The sequence below is a fragment of the Acartia tonsa genome, chromosome 12 (assembly GCF_053477335.1).
Source record: "Acartia tonsa isolate MP-2025a chromosome 12, ASM5347733v1, whole genome shotgun sequence".
Classification (NCBI taxonomy): domain Eukaryota; kingdom Metazoa; phylum Arthropoda; class Copepoda; order Calanoida; family Acartiidae; genus Acartia; species Acartia tonsa.
The window spans coordinates 34,212,299-34,236,642 of NC_137271.1; the positions used below are offsets into that span (position 1 = coordinate 34,212,299).

Genomic DNA, 24,344 nt, shown 5'->3' on the forward strand with positions numbered 1-24,344 from the left:
GGGAGGAGTCCGGGCAGCCCTGAACGCGATATCACAAGTGTTCCTGTACCATCCAGCTTTATATAGGAAAGCGCTGGCTAGAGCCAGGCTCAACCATGCCAAGTCCCGGGACTTTTCAGTGGACTGGGATGCCATTCCCATCGGCAGGGAAGCAGCCGAGGAAATGGTGTCTATGAAATCAACTGACAGCGGGCATGACCGCCCAGGTAGGCCAGGACCGCCCTCTGGCAGACCCCGCGGCCCCTCAGGAGGACAGGCCGCTGCTCAGACAATCAACCTGGCAGCCAGTGCCCCAGCCGCTGCCAACAACAACCAGCAGGCCCCACTGCTGACTGTTCCAGCAACAACTGTGCCACCAGCAAACCTGATACCTGCCGGCGCTGACCAACGTATCCAACCCAAGTCAGCCTCTGCCTTCTATCCCACATTGGGAGCCCATCAACCCTAAGAAGATACTCACCACTAGGATTCCATTGAATCATTATCGTTTGTATATATTTTAGCCCTAAGGAGCGGGCCGAAGGCCTCAACCACTGTCGGAAGTCTGGTAGGGAAACCACCTCCCAGCCTTCCGAGGGGAGAGTTGTGGTATTCGGCAACCGTGAGCCATGTCTATGGCACCCCTGATCTGGGGTTCGGTGGAGGGTCAATGGCCCTCCCCCGAGTCCTGGGGAAGGGGTCTAGTGACCCCCTCCCTACGCTTAGAATTAATGATTGAATCTGTCATGTTTATTATGGTTAACTGTATTCTTAATTCTCCCCCACCCTTTTCAGGGATGGGGGAATCATTATTGCCCAAACTGACCATTGTATATGTATTATTTATGCTTTTATGTTATGATTATTTATTCCTATCCATGTAATTATTGTTTGTTGTATATAGCTTCAGTATCTCTTAACCCTTCAATAAAGTGACAACTGAAAATAGATGTTGATCATTATCTAGTGAAAGCTAGAGAAGCGTAGCTTCTCTATAGTAAGGTGTCCACGTCTGTCACACTGCCGTAATCTAATTGAACTCCGGTGTCTGCCATTTATCCTCGGCGGATACCACACATTCATAAGATTCGGCATCTAGGAGCTAAAAAATGGTTTTAACCTTTTAATTGTACTTTTTTATATCCACGTAAAGTATTTAAATTACTATTATCGTGTAGTCATCATGTCGATATTACCTCAACAAAGGCCTCTTTATATTATAGCCATAAATAAATAGGGCCTATCACTTAAGGTGCCTGGTGAGCCCAGAAAACTACCCCACCCTTATTCTTAAAATGAATTGAAAATAATAAGGGATTGTTTTTTCCTATGCCTAAAGACCTGTAGGGTGTATAACTTTGGTATCCTAACCCTACCGGGTTAATCAGGTATCCGATATAACCTAACCTAACATGTCCTGATATGTTTATATGCTCGATTGTTTCTTTGTGGAAACCGCTAATGGATAGTTGTCAATGATATTTCTTGTAAAATGCCTAGTCGATATTGTTTTAGCTATAACAACATAAAAAATAGCCTAAAACCCTTTTATGACCAGTAGGAATATTCCCAAAAAGAAAAGCCAAATCTGTTAAGTAATTACCGAGATCTTAACCTCAGGAGAGACAGATGGACGGACATCATTGTACTTTATTTTATAAATTTTAATTTCCAGAGATATCAACTTGAAATAAGAAGCTATTGTAAATTTCTCTATAATGGACAAGCTTCCAGTAAATGGTAAGTTTTATTTTTACAAATATTATAAATATTACCAGGTACAAAGGCAAAATTTTACATATAAACTTTTGACAGGTTAAGGATGGGACATATTGGCTGTTTATTAAATTAGTCCCCAATGTTTTTTGATAACGTTTACTTTTTGCTGGCCTAACAACGTTGACAACTTTTATTGAATTATGATTGGTTGATTCATTGAGTTGAGTGTCCAAACGTTAAAAATTGTAATCTACAGAAGGGATGATTTTAAGGATGTACAACAATTTATCGGCCACTGTTTTATCCCTTTAGATCCCTTTTGCTAATAATCCGTGGTATTGTAATATTTGAATACGCAGGATGCATTCCACAAGCATTAGATTTCAGGATTCTTAAGGGATAAGACAATGGATGATAAAATTATATACATCAATAACGATGAACAAAAGTACCCATTTTGTAGTTTACAATCATTAGTTTGAAAGTTTGAACATTACTAGTTTGGAACCAACCAATCAAAATTCAATAAAAGTACCTTAAGTTTTTTTAGCCAACAAATAATAGAGCAGGGTTATAAAAGTTGATACTTTTTAAATTTTTTTTGTACAAGATTTAAAATTTTTTATAATCTTTTTGAAAGCGAAGGTTTACAACAATTAGGGTCGGTACACCCGTCCGTAGCGGATAGCTATTATCGTTATTTAGGCATATTATAATTGTTTTTTCTCGTATTCATTCGAATCCGGTGGATATGAACCGGTTCTCATCCATATGAAAAAACTATGTCTAGCATCGTATTATATCCAGCTTTCTATGAATATAAAAATGTACAATCATAAGATTAAAACCGGTTTTTTTAGCCGTTGCCTTTGGCACCCCGGGGCTAAAAAAACTAGTTTTAATCTCATAATTGTACATTCTATGTCCGCGGAAAGCCGTTTATAATACGATGCGAGAAATAACTATTACAGTTTGAAGTGTTATTGTTCACTTGTCCTAGCGTTTCTGAGCTTTGCTATTATTAATGTTGTCATCCTTGTTTGTTAAGGCCTTGGGAAAAAGGGCCTTATGTTGCCTCCAAAGGCCAGGCAGAAAATGGATGATTCTTCTATCCACAGAATCCTAAAGCATTCTAAAAGCTTTGGTAAGTAATTTTTTCATCATTTAGATATTGCCTATCCGTCTGTCTGTCTGAAGCTTAAGATCCCTTCACCATTTGGGCTCTTATTTTCTGGAAATATAACTACTGGCTATATTACAAGTTATTTTCTTGGGGAAGGATGCAAAAAATCCAGGTAAACAATTAGGCGCTGTTTTTCTGGGAATATATCTACTAGCCATCTGCTATAATGTAAAGTTATTTGTTGGGGGAGGAGTGCTAAAAATGCCTACTAGAACTCACCCCCCCCCCCTCCCTTAAAAAAAAACCCTAAAGCAACCCTAGTTTTAAAAAAAAATAAAAATCTGTAGCAAACAAGAATATCATGCAGCTTTATCGATGTTTAATTTTGAAATCCCTTTTAAAAACTAAGTAGTTATAGTTATTTTAGAAGTAAGGCACTTTTAGTTAATAAAACTATTGTTTAAAAACTAAATCTTGTATTGTCCTTGAGAAGTAATATTTCATAAGTAATAATTTCTAATAAAGATAGTATGTTTTATTATAAGTTGTTTAATGATATATTTTCATTATTTAGAATTTTCAAAATCACTCGCTTTTGATGCCAAGAACGAGGCTAAAGTTTTAGGTAATATTTATTTAAAATTTATAATAAAAACAAAAATTATAGATAAACAATATTAAAAAAACACGATTCTGTCTGTTGTAGCTTTAAGATATATAAGAGCAAATTTGGGGACAACCTTTTATTTTCCTAACTTTTTCAGTCATTATTTTTATTTTTTCATGACAGATTCATAGTAGTCCGAGAATTTAAGCAAGTTTTAAAAGTAAAAGGTTAATAACAACTAAAATACTGCTTCTAAAAGACAACTAAAAGTCATTTAAACTATTTTTAAAATTTCTGTTTTTTAGTCCTGTATACTGGAGGTACAATAGGTATGACTAGAAACAAGGATGGAGCTCTAGCCCCCCAGGTACACCATATCTAGACCTGTATACTGGAGGTACTATAGGTATGACTAGAAACAAGGATGGAGCTCTAGCCCCCCAGGTAAACCATATCTAGAACTGTATACTGGAGGTACTATAGGTATGACTAGAAACAAGGATGGAGCTCTAGCCCCCCAGGTAAACCATATCTAGAACTGTATACTGGAGGTACTATAGGTATGACTAGAAACAAGGATGGAGCTCTAGCCCCCCCAGGTAAACCATATCTAGAACTGTATACTGGAGGTACTATAGGTATGACTAGAAACAAGGATGGAGCTCTAGCCCCCCAGGTAAACCATATCTAGAACTGTATACTGGAGGTACTATAGGTATGACTAGAAACAAGGATGGAGCTCTAGCCCCCCAGGTAAACCATATCTAGAACTGTATACTGGAGGTACTATAGGTATGACTAGAAACAAGGATGGAGCTCTAGCCCCCCAGGTAAACCATATCTAGAACTGTATACTGGAGGACGTACTATTGGTATGACTAGAAACAGTGTTTATTTGGTACTTGTTTCTTCTAGGGATGATTCCCGAGGCGAAGCTACTATATAATCCTAACAAAATTTTGTCTGCCTGTTTTTTTGTACGAAAAGTTCTCGCTAACCGATGGACCGTTATGTTCTTCTTTACAGTGAAGTTTCTTTAGTGTTCTGAAAAGGTTTTATCTCCACCCGCATAAGATAAATCGCCCAAACATCAACATAATTAACCACCCCCAAAACTATTTTTAAAACTTCTTTAAGACAATACATAAGTGTGTCTGGTACCCTTTGACCCCCCCTCGCCCCCCCCCCCTCCTTCTCCCTTAATTACTTTTAGGTGCCCATATAAGCTTCTAATGGCCATTAGTAATAAAAATAAAAATAATAATAAAAATATATTCCGGAGGTCTACGTTTCTAAAGATAGTAGAAATATCACAAATTATTAAAACCCAGCAAATACTAGTACAAAACAAGGATGACAACATCCATAAAAGCGAAGCTCTGAAATGTTGGGACAAACGAACTTTAATACTTGTAGAGTTTTAGAAATGAATAATCAGAATATAAATGTATTTAAGTGGAAACAAAATTGGATAATTTATCACATAAAAATTTGTTGTTAAAAAAGTTAAAAATCAACATGTTTAAAATGGACGTACGGAAATTCTAGTAACGATTATAGAGTTTCATCCCGTTTCAAATTGTACCTAACTATAACAGGAATCACCATTTAAATTTTGGAATCGATAGGACAATTCAAACCTGTTTAAATTAACTAACCGTTATGGACGGACGGACCGACCTTATTTTAGAAAAGCTTCACTTGTGAACGAACGAACGTGAGATTATAAATGTGAAAAAGTTTGAAGTTGATATTTGAAAAGGTAATAAAACGGATTATAATTAAGTATGTATTAGTCAAGGACGTGCAAAGCACTTTGTATGGGGGGTGTGTGGGGGTCATTTCCCTCAAAACAAATAGTGCACTTAGGCCTATAGGGCGGAGGGGGTATTTCATATACACATTTTGTAACAGGGCATTTTAAGGGGGTGGGTTGACGTAAAAAATAAATCTAGAGTGGTGAAGTGCGGAGTTGCCCTCCCCCAAATGCCCCAATCGAACGCACACCAATGGTGTTAGTTATCATTTGAATGGGCATTCAGTTAGAAAAATTAAATCTTTTCAAGAACAATTTATTTAACCAAAAGTTGTATTTGTATTTTAAAAAGCGAAGCTTTTCTATAATTAGGGTCGGTCCGTCCGTACGTCTGGCCGTACCGAATAGCTTTTTTCGTTAATTTAGGCAAGTGAGAATTGTCCTATCGATTTCAAACTCTGCATGGTGATTCCTGCAGTAGTTAGGTACGATTTATAAATGTTTCAACTCTATAATCATTACCAGAATGTCCGTACGTCCATTTTAAACATGTTGATTTTTAACTTTTTTAACAACAATTTTTTATGTGATATAATTATCCGATTAATCTGATTTTTGGATTACTGATTCCTATTACAATAAGGTACAATATTACAAGCAAAGCATCTCTATAATCAAGTCCTAAAAATGTGAGTTTGTCCTTAAACAGAATTCTGTATTTAAGGGTTTTGCAACAAATATAAGTATAATTTTGTCAAAACTTTTATTTTTTATTTTGTAAATTCAGTTCTGACACTCTATAAGAGTTAATGTTCGCTTTTATAGATGTTGTCATCCTTGTTTGGGTATAATTGCAAATGTCTATCAATCTAATGTTAATCAGGGACAAGGGAAGTTCTTTCTGATCAACAATTCTATTAAAATCACGCAACTAATTCACGAAACCTTTAAAAGTTTTGAATGTTTGGGATGATTCAACTATTATAAAAAAGGGTTTATAGTAAAGTAGATAAGGGTTTAAATTCGCTAAATCTCATCACTAAACCTCACTATTAGATAAGAAATTAGCAGACCGTTTTTCAAAACAAACAAAAGAATTCTTACCAAACAATTCAAAAGTAGGGAGATTAAAAAAATATTTTTAATTACTTCGTAAAATTTAAATCTTTAATTTTTTTTCTTTTCCATAATATTTGTAACTGATTAAAGACAAAAAACAAAATATTTTAATAAATTTTTACTTTGATGCATTTTCAAACACTTTTATTAACCCCTTAAAGCAAGTTAAGACAAAAGTTTCATATTGATTCAATGATTAAAATACATCTTACTTTAAAGCTCAAAAATAAAATTCATTGTTCATTACTTATTAAAACAAGGATGACAACATTCATAAGCGAAGCGCTGAAATTGAAGGACAAACATACATTAACTCTAGTAGAGTGTCAGAACTGAATAAACTGAATATTAATGCATTTGTCTACAAAATTGTGAGTAAATTTGTTGCAAAACTGATTAAATACATGTTACTGTTTAAGGAGATAATTGACGTTTTTAGGACTTTATTATAGAGATGCTTCGCTTATAACACTTTACCTTGTTGTAATAGGAATCAGTATTCAAAAAATCTGATGACTAGGATAATTTTAGCATACAAAAATTTGTTGTAAAAAAAGTAAAAAATAAGCCTGTTTTAAATGAACGAATGAACTTTCTGGTAACGATTATAGAGTTGCTGCGCTTTCTAAGTGGTACCTAACAGCTATAGGAATTAGCATGTAAAGTTTGAATTGATAGGACAATTCTAACCTTTTTAAATTAAAGGAAACAGCTAACTGTAATAGAACCACGTACGGACTTACGGACCGACCATAATTATAGAAAATCTTCGCTTTTAAAAAATAAATAAACATAAAATACTAAATTCTATTTGACGAACACCTTAATAACAAATAAGCATAAAAAATATATATATTGGTGCCTTACCACAAAGTTGCCTATTAAGCACTGATCCCCCTCCTTATTAAGATTATATCTTTTGGTTTCCTTAATGCTATACCAAAAGGACCCCCGCCCCTTTGATCGTTTACAATTTGTTTGAAGTTAATGGTGGGGAAAGGGGGGATTCTGTGCTCTACAAGGCACTTTGGGGAAAATTACCCATTTTTAAATTCTGTAATAAGTTTGTAAATTGTTAATATTCGAGAAGATTAGTTGTTTTTATGTTCAATATTGCAGGACATGATAAATCATTTTATGATTTCAGGGAAGCTCCTTATTTACATTTCCTATTTCGACACTTCCCTCCAACTTGTTTCGCAATTAGAGGCAAGATGTTGTCAAGAAATACCAAATTAAACCACAACATATATTATAAAATTTAGGATTTGGAAAAGAATAGTTATGTAGTTCAGAATTTTATTGATAGGTGTCTTAAAAACTTTTTTTATGTAAAATTTTTTGATGAGATAAATATCTAAACAATCTTAAATATTTTTGAAAATATTACAGCTATCCACTCTTTGGGATTTTCAATAAATTTTATTCACTATTAAACATATAATTTACGAGTAGTCTATGATTTAGATAAAATATATAAAATATGTAAAAAGCATTTTTCAACTTGTTCATCTCAAAACTGAACATGGAACTAATCTCTGACTATCATTTTTGCATGGCTTGTAGTAAAGTGAGCAAAAACTAATAAAATAATGCTTGAGATTCTTATCAAATTCTGCCAAAAGTTGCATAATCTCATCATCTAGTTTTAACTGGAAATCTATGAAATCAGCTCTAAAGCATTGTTTGCCAGAATAGCCTTCCCTTGTCCCTGAATGTTAATACTGTGCTTCCGTAGTATACTTTTTTATCTTCAGCTAATGATGAACTAATTGAGTTCTTCTTTTTATGGTTTTAGGCTATTTAAATTAGATATCAGTCATGAAATAGATCTTGTCTGCATACAAAGCTCCTAGATGCTTAGGGGGGGGGGGGCTGCTCCTAATCTAAGAAAAAACAAGGATGACAACATCCATAAAAGTGAAGCTCTGAAACGGTTTGACAGACGAACATTAAATCTTGTAGAGTGTCAAAAATGAATATACAAAATATAAATATACATGTTTTGACAAAATAATACATGAATTTGTTTGAATTGTTGAATTGGTTGAATTAGTACTCCAAAAATCAGATCAATCGTATGATTATATCACATAAGAAACTGTTGTTAAAAAAAGTTAAAAATCAACTTGTATAAAATGAACGTACGGACATTCTGGTAACGATTCTAGAGTTGCTTCGCTTTCTAAATCGTAACTATCTACTACAAGAATCATTATGCAAAGTTTGAAATCGATAGGACAATTCTATCTTGCCTAAATTAACGAAAAAAACCTCCGTTACGTACGGATGGACGTACGGACCGACCCTAATCATAGAAAAGTTTCGCTTAAAAAAACACTATGTATCAATAATGATTATAAAATGTCTTTATTTTCAGCCGCATATGCTTGAAGCTAAGATTCGTGAGATGATAACTATGCACGATGAAAATTATGCCCTACTACGCTTCTTCAAAACTATGGACAAGGTAAGAAAAATAAAGTGATTTTCCCAGCTGGCTAAAAAACGACCCCTTCCCCCTCCATCAATCACTTTTACCCAATCCACTGGATGAATGAACTGATAAATAAATAAGGTCAATGTTAGCAACCTAAATTGACGACAAAATTTCTCCTGTCATAATATCCACAAATATTGTATCCTTTAACATAACACAATAAAAAGTTATGACAATGAGCAAAATACAAAAAGTCTTTGTATTTGGCATAATTTCCATTAAAATGTGGTCAAAATTATAGATTATGTACTATTAAATTTACTTGGCAAAAAATAAATATTGTATGAAACAAGGATGAAAACATTAATAACAGCTGAGAAAAAGAAAAATATACATGTTAGCATTATTTACTAAAAATTCAGCACTCTATCTTAAATAGCAGAAAAGAAAATAGTAAGGGAAAATTATCCCATCTAAATTTTCAGCAAGACTCAATGATTTTAATGAGGCAGTGAGCCAAAAAGTTTTTAAAGAAATCACCTCAGAAGAATGTTTACACACTAAAAAAATCAGCCATCTATCTATTCTAACAGCCGGATAAATTAAATTTTTTAAACAAATATATAATTTTATTCATCAAAGTATTACCTACAGATCCATGGACCATGTAAATTATATAATAAATGCAGCTTTTTTAAATCACGAAACCTATACATGATTTTCAGTTGTCGCTGGGGCCAACACATAGTAGAATTGGCGACCATTTTACCTGCTATCCAAATATTATTTTAGATTCGCTTGTTGGCTTTACCTTATTCCTGAAATTATATACTGAATGCTCAATGGTGTATAGAATTTAAATTTAAAAAAATAGCCGAAAATTTTATATATAAGCCTAGAAAATTGCATTTCTATTAAAATGTTAAACCAGACAATTCAAATATATTCTTATTCACTTTATTTAGGAAAATCTGCCACTAATTCTACCCGCCTCTCCTGGAAAGAAAAGAGTAGTGTATACTATTACAGAATATGATCCACTATTAGACTCCAGGTGAACAATAATCTAACCTGAAATGCCGAAAACAATATATTTTGTCAAAATGATAAGATCCGACCTTTCGGAAGGAGATGAAAAAAGAATATTTTTTAGATAACAAAATCTATACCGTTTACTGCGCATAATTTCAGAAGCTATAAAAAGTGGCTCCACAGATTATGACGTCATATTATAGAATAACCAATGAGAGGCAAGCATAAATTTTACCATTTGGTGTAAACTGGCCTCTCATTGACTATTCTATCGTATAACGTCATATTCTGTGGAGCCACTTTTTCTTGCTTCATAATTTCATACACAGTTAGGGATTTGAAACATTATTTGCCAACAATGAAATTATAGTTTATAACAAGCTTAAAGTAATGAAACTTTGCACTACCATAATTGTTTATACATGTCAGCGGGTAGGTCCATTATATCGTTTATGTCTGCTAGCAATCTGCTTACTGCTATTTTGTAGCAACTTGAATATGTTAATATTTTGACACTTTAGGCTGAAATTCAAATACACAATTAAAAGTCAGAATTTCCTATCTATAAAAAGAATTATAAGAGGTTAACTCACAAACAAAATATGAATTTTACATGTTTATTCAGACATTACAAATTGTTTCATGCATGTTTGCACTCTTCAGATGACAAAGTAAAACTAAAGTTTAAAATAAATTTAGATTTAAAGGATTTTTACTAATATTTTAGAAGATTTTTGTACATAATAATTAAAAAAATATCAATAGAAAGCAGCATAGTCGTCCAAGGGGGGGGGGGTAAAGGGGTGATTACCTCCCCCCCAAAAAAATTTTGGATTTTTAAATTTTTACCTCTCCCCCCCAAATAAAAAAATGCCTCTATAAAATAAAGATTACCCCCCACCAAATAAAAAAGCTTGGACGCCCTGGGATAGCAGCACCAAAATATCCATCGAGGTTGGGTAAATGATGTTTAAAAAGAATTATATTTGTTTAGTAATATGACAATGGATGATTGGCTATTATTGGCTGAAGATGTCAAATCGTGGTACCATCAATATGATGGGTAAGTTTTAAATCAATATCAGAAGTAGTTTTTGTTAATAGCAGGTAATGATGTATGAAAGCATTACGTTTTTTGGGGGAATATAAATTTTTCCATAATAGAAGTAATTTTAGCTTGGCTTAGGTAAATTGAAGCAGGCAGTGCAGCTCTAAAAATTTTCATTAGAGTTGTAATTAACCTTCCCATTCTAAAATATCCATTAAGGAAATAATGTATTACCAAGATTTAATATTTATATGCAGTGTTGTTATTTTATTAGATTTGTAATTATGCATGGAACAGATACTCTGGCCTACACAGCTTCTGCTCTATCTTTCATGCTGGAAAATCTTAGAAAAACTGTAATTGTGACAGGTTTTATGTTTTTTAATTTCTGAAAGATTCATTTGGTTATATAGTATGATACAATATATTTAAGATTTAGAAACCTATTAATTTTTAAAAAATTTTATTGATGGTTTATTAAATTTAGGTTCCCAAATACCATTGTTTGAAACTAGGTCAGATGGAAGAGATAACCTTGTAGGAGCCTTAATTCTTGGTAAGGGTTTATTTATTCATTCTTGCTTATTAATGCTGTAGATTTTATGCAAACTGACTTAATTTAAACAAGTTCAGTTAGTTTTACCCTCAATTAATCTAGATGTAATCCTCCATATAAGTACAATTTTACCTATTACGTTGATAAATTCAAACTAAACACATAATTAAATTTACTTTTCTTCAGCTGGAAACTATAACATACCAGAAGTAACTGTCTTCTTTAATCATAAGCTCATGCGTGGAAACAGAACAATAAAGGTTAGTTTAAATCAATAAGCAATAATTTTAGAATATCTGAAATGACTTACCCTTTGTAAATATTGACAACAGAGAATCTTTTTATTAGACATGATTTTGATCACTTTGGATTTATTGATAAATGTATCATTGGACAATGTATTTTCTTCATCCAATATTTAAATTATTGATATGTCACGCTTCGTTTTTTATTAAATGAATAAGTTGGGGTACAAGTTTGACACTTTCGATATAAGTAAATGATAATAAAAAACCCATAGAATGCAATATTAACTTCAGAAAAATCGAAGAAAATAGTTTTCATACTTAATTAACATTTTTAAGCTTTTCTTCTAAAAGTTTAGATAAGATGCCTTTAAAAGTCGTCTATGATTTTGTCAGGGATAAAAATGTAACTTTAAAATAAGAATTACAACATATTTTTTTTAATTAGTACAAAGTAAAATTTTGAACATTTTATTGATCAGTATATTTTTTAAAATGTGAAGTAGAAACCTGAATATTTTATCATGAAAATTATGTTATGATTTGATCGACTGCTAGATGACAAGAAAATAGATAATGACAGTACTTGTTGGTTCTTTTAAAAAAATTAGGTAGAATACTTTCAGAACCCCTCTTTTTGCAACATTATTTCAATAGAACAGAGCTGTAGTCTTAGTGCACTCAATATCTAGACAGCCAACCATTGTTTTAGAATTGTTCAATTTTTTAACTTCTGATAAAAACAGAATTAATAGTATTTTTGTAAATATTATTCCTCCAAGAAATGGCTATACTTCCCAATCATATGTTGTGTGATATTTAAGAGGAATTCTTTTGAAATAATGTCATTAAAATATTCGTTGAAAAAAGTGCTATTCTAGCTTATACTTCACATTTTTAAGTGTATTATAATTCAAATAAAAGATAATGAAGATTTATATTATATTTAATTGTTAAAATTATAAAGAAAAACCTGGAAACAGTAAAAAACTGACTTTATTTTATTGACGCAGGGAAAATTTTGTCAAATATTTGAATAAAAAAAACAATATAAAACAAAATAAATTATTTTTAATATAGTCACAAAAAGGCTTAATGAGTTTAGGAAATTTTTCATTTACTAATCATGTCAGTTAAACTCTATTACACAGAATACAGTGTAAAAAGATGTTCTCGTTTTAATTTTAAGTAATTTCAAATGCATTTTAATACCTTTTAATGATTTGTTTTTTAAAACATCATTTTATAAAATGTTATTGATTTTTGAATGTTATATGTTAGAATGTTTTTAAATTTTGTTAACATTTTGTTTTAAATGTAGATAATTGGTAATTCTAAACATTCAAAAAAATATTTTATTAAATTTTCATCACTTAAATAGCATGCTTGATGAAATTTTCAACTGATAATTCAAGAAAAATTGTTTAAGTTTTATAATATTTTACTTTGAATTGTTAAAAAAATATATTATTGTCAAAAAAGGAGAAGTTATGCTTTCCTCCAAAAAGACCTAAAACATGAAAATTAACACGTGTAATGAGAATTTTTTTCTTTCCGGCTTAATTTTAAGTAATTATTGATATTTTTTGTAAAAATGATTTTATATGAAAAGTTTTAAAACTCAATTTAAGTAGTGGAGCTAAAAAAGGTTGCGAACTTTTGCAATTTTCTTGCAAAAAAAATTTTCTCAGATTTTAAAAATAGCAAAGGGTGTTATTAGACGAACTTACAGATACAATTGTTAAGTCATTTCGGCCTAACACTAAAATAAAGTTTTTACATCTGAGGGTGGAACAGTGATGTAATAAAAACAACTTTAGGTGAGTGCTGGATCTCTGGCCGCATTTGAAAGCCCTAACTGTCCACCCCTTGCAACAATGGGTATTGAGATTTCTATAGACCATAGGTAAACTTTTTTAATTTGGAGCTTTTTTGGGGCAGTTTATCTCCAAGTGCCTATTTAAGAAAAACCTGCTTCTCTTATTTTGAATTTAAAATTTGTTTATAAAAGCAACCGGATCTTTGGCTATCTGTGTTTACCAAAGACCTTGCTTGCTGAACTGATATGTTTATAGTGTAGTTCTCCGGTCCTTGGAAGGTTTATAACTATTTTGTGGAGAATACCACTGTCCTCCCAAGAGAAATAACCCCTAGAAAAAAAGACCTTCCCTCCAAATAAAAATTTATAGTGAAAGTTTTGTAGTATTTTACTACAAAATGATTTATAAATTGTATACCCTTTATAATTGCCCCTTTGGTTTGCTATGTTCAGCTTCTTTCGCGCTAGATATCAATATTTACTGAGTAGTTATCTTGTGCCTAACTGCGAGACATAACTTTATTTCAGATCCATCTGGAAGTCTGGTAGTTTGAGTGCCCTGACTGTTCAAGAGAAGATGTGTCGGGATGTCGTCCTCCTGAGGCTATTTCCATCAATAAGAACTGATACTGTCAAACATTTTTTAGCCCCTCCAATCCAGGTACAAAATATTGAACTAAATTTTTATGTCCCTTTGGCTGTTCTTCCTATTTATTTACATATGCTTAGACACTAATGTATGATGCAAGTTGTTTGACGGAAAGGGAGGGAAGGGTACCATTCTCTTTCAATTTTAAGGAATTTTTATAAAGATTTATTTAGGGAGTTGTACTGCAATGCTATGGTGGGGGCAACATCCCCTCCAATAGGAAAGAGATGGTAGAAGCCATCAAGTTAGCTACAGAAAGAGGAGTTATCATTGTGTCTATAACACAGGTATTATAATTTGAGGTGCTTTCCATTAAGTGTCTATCATGCAATATTTTTAAATAAGTTACAAATAAGGTAGGGGAAGGAGGCGAAAGTTTTGATTCCTATGTCTAATCTTCGCTGGGCCTGCATTGCCCTAACCTTAGTACGCCTGAGCTAACCCGACCTAAGGTAATATACAAACAAAGAAAACTCCCCCCCACCCCCCTGAACCACTTATTTTCAATTTATTTTTTTAAGTGTAGTGTTCATTGCTCAATTAGGCATTTGAATTAGAGAGGTGTGAGAATTATTTACCTATACACCTTCCTTAGCAGTTTTAGGAGTGTTTTACAAGGGATATGTGCAGTAGCTTTATGCATTTATCAGTCGGAATGAAGACAATTGTCTTATCCCCCCCGCAGCACGTAAAGTATAATTTATTTTTAGTGTTCCCATGGTGGAGTGAGTGCTGATTACGAGACTGGCAAGGCTCTTCTGGATATTGGTGTCATCCAGGAATATTTCATAACTGAACAATGTAAAAATCAAGTATATATTACTAATTAACCTTATATAACAGGAAAAGAATTATAAAATAGTAAAAAAATCACGAAACCTTGAGAGCTAAATTACTTTATTTTTATGCTTTTATAGATTGACAAAACAAAGTTAAAGAGTAGTTGCGCTAATTATAGGATCAACATTTGAATAGTTATTTATTGAAATGTTTAATAGACAGCTTTTTGCGGATATTGAAATGAAAAATTTAAGATAAAACCGAAGGCCCGGCTAACAAAACTGGTATTAATTTTATTATTATTATTATTTTAACTTTTGTGGAAAGTCATGAATTTTTCAATATTGGTGGGAACCGATTCTAATTCAGCGGATATTAATCGGCTTCAAAGCCATACTGAACATATATACCAACAACTATTTTTTATTAATTATTTTATTGAAAATTACAAAAAAGAGCATGATAATGTTTTGGTAATTTTCATTCTTGAAAATTATTATGAAAAATATAAAAAATCAGGGAAGTGATTTGACACCGGAAGCAGCCCTGACAAAACTTTCTTATGTTCTCGGAAAGGTAAATTTGTTAGAAAAGTAGCTTATGATATATTTTGTATTGTTAATAAGTTTTATTTGTACATACATATTACATAACGACTTTTTATGAGATTATTTTTATGCTAGTTTTTTAAATTATGTGATTTGCCGACATCTAGGTCCAAAGATGATATTTAGTAAAATATTAGTTTCACTTTTTTACCTTGAGATAGAGGTATAGGTACACTTATCTTTACATAGGTCCAAAAAAGGTTTTTGGCTATTTCTAAGCTATCTTCTTACACTATGGAGTAAGATATATAAGTTGGAAAGAATTTTAATGTTAGAGGGAGATTTGAAATCTGCATCAAATTTTAAGAATTTTTATAAAATTCGTTTTTTGTATAATTCTAAAAGCGTAAATACAATTTAAGTTTATTAATTTTGACATCTGTGATTGATGGATTGGAAATTATCTGCGCTCTGATTGGAGAAGCTTAAGTGTCGCACATCTTTCAACCAATTAGAGCGCAGGTAGTTTCCAATTATACAAAAAACGAATTTTATAAAGATCCTTAAAATTTGATTCAGATTTCAAATTCCTCTAACATTAAAATTCTTTCCAACTTATTTATCCTACTATATAGTAAATACCCTCTAGATGCTAGACGCTAGTATCCTTATAATAAATTAAAAGGATATCCGTCTGATTGTCTGTCTTTCTGTGTGTACCGTAGGATCTCGTTAACCGCCTAAACGATATAATTCTCCTTTACAGTGTAGCTTCTCATATGTTGGTCCTGGGAAGGATTATAGTTATTTGGGGGGAGGGTACCACCATCCCCCTAAGTTTTTTGGAAAACAGCTGACTTTAACATAGGTTGAAAACAAAACATTTTACGTGTCCCTAAAGGTTTCTAGTGGCGTAACCGCTAGTATTTATTCATAGATTTATGCTTTATAGCACAAGGTTTTTTTTACAGGATGAGTGGAGTTTGGAAAAGAAGAGAGAGGTTATGAAAAGATCCATTAGAGGTAAATCCTTTTAGACACATTGTGTAATGTCAGAAAAGTTGTTTTGTTTATTAAGGTTAGGTTAGGTTATATTAGGTACAGGATAACCCCGCAGGGGTTTGGCATAGAAAAATTTACTTCCTCTTCTTATTTTCGATATAATTTTAAAAATAGGGATAGGGTTTATTGTTCGACAGGCACTGTGTAGGAAAGCACCAAAAATATGATATGTATATACAAAGTTAAGAAATAAATAATGAATTAATCTTTTATAGTCGTTTACAAAGATAGATGAAAGTTTGGAGTAAAAAATCTTAATTTTACAGGTGAAATGCTTGATAACACTTCTAAGTGCAAACAAAACGAAGAAAATGGCGATTTAGTTGAACAGGTTAACCTTTCTGATTCTTTTTTGTTATAAACAGAAATGATTATTTGGCTTATAATCATTGGGGGTATACATCAATTTAATGACCATCTGCTTATCCCTTAATATCCCTGTTTAATAAAAGACTATAAGATATATAAAACTGCATCTAAAAATAGAAAATGTGTTGCAGAAATTATTCTTACTTACAGACAAGTAGAGTAAGGAGAGATAAGCTTAATAGAACACAATTGCGCATTTAAATATATTGATGAAGGGAAAAGTAGCTTTTGAAAAATTAATGTTGACCAAACAGTTTGACCTAATAAGCGCATTTGACTGGAAGCTTACTCACAACTTTATGCAATTTTTCAAATGCTACTATTCCTTTTTTTAGTTGTCGAAATCTTTGAATGTTTCATCTGATGAAGAGCGAAAACATGTCAATGATGTACTCCTTCCTTCTATAGTTTGTTCAGGTATGGATAGATAGATAGATAAATAGATAGATAGATAGATTGATAGATAGATAGATAGATAGATAGATAGATAGATAGATAGATAGATAGATAGATAGATAGATAGATAGATAGATAGATAGATAGATAGATAGATAGATAGATAAATAGATAAATAGATAGATAGATAGATAGATAGATAGATAGATAGATAGATAGATAGATAGATAGATAGATAGATAGATAGATAGATAGATAGATAGATAGATAGATAGATAGATAGATAGATAGATAGATAGATAGATAGATAGATAGATAGATAGATAGATAGATAGATAGATAGATAGATAGATAGATAGATAGATAGATAGATAGATAGATAGATAGATAGATAGATAGATAGATAGATAGATAGATAGATAGATAGATAGATAGATAGATAGATAGATAGATAGATAGATAAATAGATAGATAGATAGATAGATAGATAGATAGATAGATAGATAGATAGATAGATAGATAGATAGATAGATAGATAGATAGATATAAAAAGAGATGTTTTATACCTATGTTTTAGTTGTTCATCTGGGAGATATCGACAAACTGCAGATGTTGGTAGAAAATGGCGCAAATTTAAATCATCCTGATTTTGATGGACGTACTCCTCTACACGTAGCTGCTAATCAAGGTGGGTTTTGTAAAAAAAAAGTCCTGCCTCAAAAATGGTTGATTAGAACAGTTAGGAGGTTGATAAAAGATTTAAATACAAGGTTAAAAAATTACTTTTTCAACTCTCTTCATTAAGATCTATGGCAGATATGAGTTTTGTAATCCCCTATTACATTTTCAATAGAGACTAAACTGTAATTATATTTTTGTTATTGAATCTGGTTGATCCCCAATCTTTACCAATGTCCATCACCTCTTGGCTTGCAAATATCAATAAAGGTACTAAGAAAGAGAGGGAATGTCTGATTGAGCCAATAGGAGAATCGCATCGGTACATACATTTAATTTCATTGGTTGAAATTTTGTACACATCTTGTTACGAATGCATGTTTTTTTTCATTTCATACATAGATAAAAGTCAGCTGTAAACAGTATATTTTCTTAGTAGAAAGCTTTGCGGAATCAGAATTAATTGCCCAAAAATTTCGTTTAAATTTGAAAGCTTAGTAACGGTGGATTCTTAAAAAAAAAGTTAGGCTGGCTACTCGCTGGTGAGGCAAAATTATTTTTGTGAAAAATCCTCCAAAATCGAAAAAAAAATTTTACAAAAATTAAATAAAATCTTAAAAGGGTTATTAACATATGATTTTGTTTAATTTTTGTAGATTTTTAATGTGCTTTTGGATGATTTTTTCGCAAAAATAATTTTGCCTCACTATCGAGTAGCGAGTCTATAATTTCTTAAGAATCCACATCAGCTTGAGTCGAAAGTAAACAATACTTTTGTCTGCTAGAAATGTTCCTTCTTAGATTTGACGAAAAAAGGGTTCAGAATATGCTTCTATTCTTCTATTTCTATTCAAATATCTTGCAATCAAAGGTTTGTTTGTATGAAAGGCCTAAGATGAATTTAATTTTAGGAAAAGAAGATGTCCTGAAGTTTTTAATTGAACAAGGAGCTAATATCCATGCCAGGTAGGGCCGGGCAAATATTCACTACAACTTTTCTACCAATTAATATTTATTTCTCGCATCGTATTATAAACAGCTTTCCGCAGATATACAGTGTGTTTTTTTGAGAACTTTTTTGAAAGCAATTTTACCCCACTTATAGTTATCAGAATTTAATGATTAATGGCTTATTTTCTCCGTTTTTTAATGCAATTTATAGAACATTAAAAAAATATTTAAGTTTTTAATTAAAAAGTACAGTAAAATGTAAAATTCAAAACTTAGGTGTCAACATCTAAAAATGGTTTTAGCGCACTTTTCTTATGTTCAAATCTTCTACCCTTTGCAAGAAAAAAATTGGATTTTCAGTAGTCGACTTTTGGGGGCCAGTACTCCCTCCCTGATTGAGATATGACCTGCAAACTTTAATACATTCTAGTACATGCCCCTAATAGTATCTGTATACATTTTTAGCTCTAGATCTCAACTTTGAAGCGTTTTGCAGCCATTCTTGCAAAAGGTAGAAGATTTGAACATAAGAAAAATGCGCTAAAACCAGTTTTAGATGTTGACACCTAAGTATTGAATTTTACATTTTACTGTACTTTTTTAACAAAAACTGTAAAATTCGTTTTTTGTAAAATTCTTTATCTAAAAGCGAAAATACATTTTAAGTTAATTAATTTTGACCAATAGGATAGGTGGATTTTAAACTACCTGCGCTCTAATTGGTTGAATGATGTACGACATCCAATCAGAGCGCAGAATTTTTAAATCCACCAATCACAGATGCCAAAATAATTAACTTAATTTGTATTTCCGCTTTTAGATAAAGAATTATACAAAAAACGAATTTTATAAAAAATCCTTAAAATTTGATGCAGATTTCAAATCTACTCCCTACATTACAATTCCGGAAAACTTATATCTCTTAGTGCAGAGTGGAGTTGAATCCACCTACCTAGCATAATTTAGAGGATTGAGCTAAAAAAAACTCTAAAAAAAACATTAAAAGGCTTGTATGACACACACTCATAAACAGCGAAGGGTTTAATTTAAAAAAAAAACACCCCTTTAACTTCCCATTGCTTATCACGCACCCACTGGAAAAAACCCTGTGTTCGCCACTGCTTGGATTATATTCCAGTATCTCTAAACTAAGCCATTTCATTTTTTTGACAAGAAAGGATTTGATTTTAAGCTTGATAACACAATATATAAAGAATTTGCTTGTCTAGTGACCATAGCAATGCTACTCCACAGTATCTAAATACTTTGCTTGTCTAGGGACCATAGCAATGCTACTCCACAGTATATAAATACTTTGCTTGTCTAGGGATCATAGCAATGCTACTCCACTCTAAATACTTTGCTTGTCTAGGGATCAATTCTTCTCCACAGTATCTAAATACTTTGCTTGTCTAGGGATCATAGCAATGCTACTCCACTCTAAATACTTTGCTTGTCTAGGGATCAATTCTTCTCCACAGTATCTAAATACTTTGCTTGTCTAGGGATCATAGCAATGCTACTCTACTCTAAATACTTTGCTTGTCTAGGGATCATAGCAATGCTACTCCACAGTATCTGCGCTAAATACTTTGCTTGTCTAGGGATCATAGCAATGCTACTCTACAGTATCTAAATACTTTGCTTGTCTAGGGATCATAGCAATGCTACTCCTTAGTTTATAAATACTTTGCTTGTCTAGGGACCATAGCAATGCTACTCCACAGTATCTAAATACTCTGCTTGTCTAGGGATCATAGCAATGCTACTCCTTAGTTTCTAAATACTTTGCTTGTCTAGGGATCATAGCAATGCTACTCCACAGTATCTAAATACTTTGCTTGTCTAGGGATCATAGCAATGCTACTCCACAGTATCTAAATACTTTGCTTGTCTAGGGATCATAGCAATGCTACTCTACAGTATCTAAATACTTTGCTTGTCTATGGATCATAGCAATGCTACTCCACAGTATCTAAATATTTTGCTTGTCTAGGGATCATAGCAAAGCTACTCCACAGTATCTAAATACTTTGCTTGTCTAGGGCTCATATCAATGCTACTCCACAGTATATAAATACTTTGCTTGTCTAGGGATCATAGCAATGCTACTCCACAGTATCTAAATACTTTGCTTGTATAGGGATCATAGCAATGCTACTCTACAGTATCTAAATACTCTGCTTGTCTAGGGATCATTGCAATGATACTCCACTGATGTCAGCTGTCAAATCAGCACAAGAAAATTGTGTAAAGGTTAGTTTATAATTTAAATCTATAATACAAAGTAGAACAATGTATGTCAATCAGAAGCTTAAGATTTCGGAAACTGCCTAATTGGTTGGGCTCTACTCTTCAGGGAAATATAGCTACTGGTCCTGCGTTAATTTAAAGCAATTTTCTTTGGTGGTGGGAGAACTACTAAGAATTGCCTATGATCACAAAACCTTTCAGAGTATTTTTTTCTAACTATTTCAGTTGTTAATTACAGCTGATACTGTATTTTCTTTACCTTTCTTTGCTATGTTTGTTATCATCATTGTTATGATTTAGATTCTGTACGAATGTGGGGGAAGCCTTGGCCTGAATGATGCTAACCTAGCGGAGCTTCTTATTCAACAAGCTACAGCTGGAGATATCAACAGGATAGCAAGCTTTCAATTTCAGTGATTTGCTACTATTGGACATCATCCTTCTTGTTTTATTAATACCTGATCAAAGTCTGAATAACATTTTATCTTAACATCTTTTGTGTGACACAAGCCATAAGTCAGTAAACAGCATTGGAAAGCTTCCAAAGTTTTGGAGAAATTGTCTAACAAGGATGACAACATCCACAAGCTGCAAATGACAAAAATCCCGGATTGAAAAGCGGTTAAAGTGAGCGATAGAACAGATGTTCAGTAGTTGTAAAAAGAAAGAAAGGATTATGAAATAGAAATAATAAAATTATGTAACCATTATGTAAGAAATTCATCCTTCCCTCATAGAAATATTGGCGGAATGACGGACATACAAATTGAATAATGTTAAAGCTTTGCTACTATAAAAATTACAAGAAAATTAATGAAAGCTTTCTTTTTTTTAAAAAAAAAAGAGTAAAATGCCTACTACTTTCTGGAGCTGATGTCAACCTGCAAAGTCTGTGTAGCGGAAATACCGCTCTACATGCAGCCATTGAGGTGACCTATAGAGTAGTTTAGCTCAAAGGACAATTTATTGATATAAATCTCCAATGATGAAAAACAAAACCACCCTTTCTGAAGATTATAGTTATTCATTAAAAGTTTTACCACTACTAGTTTATTAGCAACCAATCAAAATTTAAAAAGCATCAAAAGATTTTGAGCCAAAGAATAAAAAATTTGGGTCTGATCAAACACTCCAATGTTCTTTTTTCTGGGTATGATAAATTGATGATAAACAAAATTACCTTTTCGTAGATTAAGATTATTGGCTGAATAGTTCAAACGATGCAAAGAAGGTGTATTAACTTTTATTTTTATAGCTAGCCGGTGCTTTTAGTACATAGTAGATGTAAAATTTTCCATAGAATTCAGATATGCAATCGGTTTTTTTGTAGACCTCTTTTTTTAAGTAATTTAAGTTTTTTTTTAAATTAAGTAGATTTTAAGGTACTAAAATGCAACAAAAAAAAGGAAGAAAATGGCCATTATGAACAAAAATGGTAAGATCTTTAATTTCACCTCTTACTTTTTGAATTCTGCAAGGTAATTATTGAAAAAATCGATTTTTTTAAACCTACGAGAAAAAAAACTTTGAACTTCGTACTAAAAGCACCGGCTAGCTATAAAAATAAAAGTTAATACACCTTCTTTGAATAAATAAAAGTACCCAAAGTTCTTAAAATTTAATTAAATTTTTCTGTTTTCAGGGAAACCATGCTGAAATTTGCAAGCTTTTAATAGAAAGTGGTGCTGATTCAAAAATGAAGAATATGTATGATATTTCTCCTATGGATATAGCAAACAAATTGAAAAGGTCTGTTGTTACACATGCAAAGTATAACAGAAATAATTTGGTAGCAGACGAAAAAGGTCATTAAAAAAGAGAGGGAGGTAGATATCTGTATTTACATCTATACTATAGATCTGATTGTGTATAGATAGTTATGTAAGATATGTCTCTATTAGAAATAGAAAACAAGTTGAAAAGGTCTGTTTTTTAAACATGCAAAGTATGTTCTAGATATCTTAGCTTTCCTCACTATGTCTTTCTATCTGTAACTATAGTTATGTTTGATATATCTCCATTAGATATAGCAAACAAGTCTAAAAGGTCTGTTTATTAAACATTTTATGTATGTTCTATAGATCTTAGCTTTCTTCATTTAATATGTCTATCTGTAACTATAGATATTGACAAAAAAGGTTTGTTTCTTAAACATGCAAATTATGTTCTATAGATCTTAACTTTCCTCCCTGTGTCTGTCTATCTGTAACTATAGTTATGTAAGATATGTCTCTATTTGATATAGCAAACATGTTATTAAGGTCTGTTTATTAAACATGCAAATTATGTTCTATAGATCTTAACTTTCCTCACTGTCTGTCTATCTGTAACTATTGTTATGTATGATATATCTCTATTAGATATAGAAAACAAGTTGAAAAGGTCTGATTTTTAAACATGCAAAGCTTGTTCTGTAGATCTTAACTTTCTTCACTCTCTCTGTCTGTATGTAACTATAGTTATGTATGATATATCTCTATTAGAAATAGCCAATAAGTTATAAAGATCTGTTTATTAAACATGCAAAGTATGTTCTGTTCTAGATATCTTAGCTTTCCTCACTCTCTCTGTCTGTAACTATAGTTATGCATGATATGTCTCTATTAGATATATATAGCCAACAAATTGAAAAGGTCTGTTTGTTAAACATGCAACGTATGTTCTATAGATCTGTCTGTAACTAAAGTTATGTATGCTATGCCTCTATCAGGTCTGTTTATTAAACATGCAAAGTATGTTCTATATATCTTAACTTTCCTTACTGTGTCTGACTATATGTAACTATAGTTATGTAAGATATGTCTCTATTAGATATAGCAAACATGTTATTAAGGTCTGTTTATTAAACATGCAAAATGTGTTTTATAGATCTTAACTTTCCTCACTCTATCTGTCTATATGTAACTATAGTTATGGATGATATTTCTCCATTAGATATAGCAAACAAATTGAAAAGGTCTGTTTTTTAACCATGCAAAGTATGTTCTATAGAACTTAACTTTCCTCACTATGTCTGTCTATCTGTAACTATAGTTATGTTTGATATATCTCTATTAGAAATAGCCAATAAGTTATAAAGATCTGTTTACCCATTAGTGCCGAGCGCCACTTTTAGGGGCCGATCGAGCTGTAAGTTTCAGGGAAGCTTTATAATGGTCAAAACGGAATTCGTATTTTTTTGTTTTGCTCTAGTGGCGTGCACAGGAAAGTTGCAA

The 24,344-nt window shown here is 32.0% G+C and overlaps 2 protein-coding genes across 2 annotated transcripts; both read left to right on the forward strand.

Moving 5' to 3' along the window:
• The first annotated feature begins 1,645 nt into the window (after positions 1-1,645).
• Positions 1,646-14,922, forward strand: LOC145333313 (L-asparaginase-like). Its single transcript, XM_080178436.1, has 14 exons — positions 1,646-1,719; positions 2,747-2,842; positions 3,396-3,446; positions 3,734-3,795; positions 8,684-8,773; positions 9,709-9,797; positions 10,770-10,838; positions 11,098-11,192; positions 11,311-11,379; positions 11,566-11,639; positions 13,445-13,530; positions 13,972-14,104; positions 14,266-14,379; positions 14,803-14,922. The coding sequence occupies exons 1-14, from the start codon at positions 1,698-1,700 to the stop codon at positions 14,920-14,922; spliced, it is 1,170 nt and encodes a 389-aa protein (XP_080034562.1). The 5' UTR covers positions 1,646-1,697.
• Positions 14,923-15,360: 438 nt separating this feature from the next.
• Positions 15,361-21,745, forward strand: LOC145334617 (L-asparaginase-like). The gene is made up of 8 exons (XM_080180147.1): positions 15,361-15,448; positions 16,392-16,443; positions 16,749-16,813; positions 17,187-17,268; positions 17,825-17,935; positions 18,837-18,891; positions 21,069-21,132; positions 21,430-21,745. Exons 1-8 carry the CDS (start codon positions 15,371-15,373, stop codon positions 21,544-21,546), a joined length of 624 nt encoding a protein of 207 aa, XP_080036273.1. The 5' UTR covers positions 15,361-15,370; the 3' UTR covers positions 21,547-21,745.
• Positions 21,746-24,344: the final 2,599 nt, after the last annotated feature.

What these genes read in the sequence shown, in the direction of transcription:
- LOC145334617 (XM_080180147.1), top strand. Translation starts at nt 15,371, where the DNA reads ATGAAAAATATAAAAAATCAGGGAAGTGATTTGACACCGGAAGCAGCC. An exon ending in GGAGCTAATATCCATGCCAG is followed by an intron (nt 18,892 to 21,068) that starts GTAGGGCCGGGC and finishes CTGCTTGTCTAG; the next exon opens with GGATCATTGCAATGATACTC. An exon ending in CACAAGAAAATTGTGTAAAG is followed by an intron (nt 21,133 to 21,429) that starts GTTAGTTTATAA and finishes GTTATGATTTAG; the next exon opens with ATTCTGTACGAATGTGGGGG.
- LOC145333313 (XM_080178436.1), top strand. Translation starts at nt 1,698, where the DNA reads ATGGACAAGCTTCCAGTAAATG. An exon ending in TCTTCAAAACTATGGACAAG is followed by an intron (nt 8,774 to 9,708) that starts GTAAGAAAAATA and finishes CACTTTATTTAG; the next exon opens with GAAAATCTGCCACTAATTCT. An exon ending in TCATTGTGTCTATAACACAG is followed by an intron (nt 14,380 to 14,802) that starts GTATTATAATTT and finishes ATTTATTTTTAG; the next exon opens with TGTTCCCATGGTGGAGTGAG.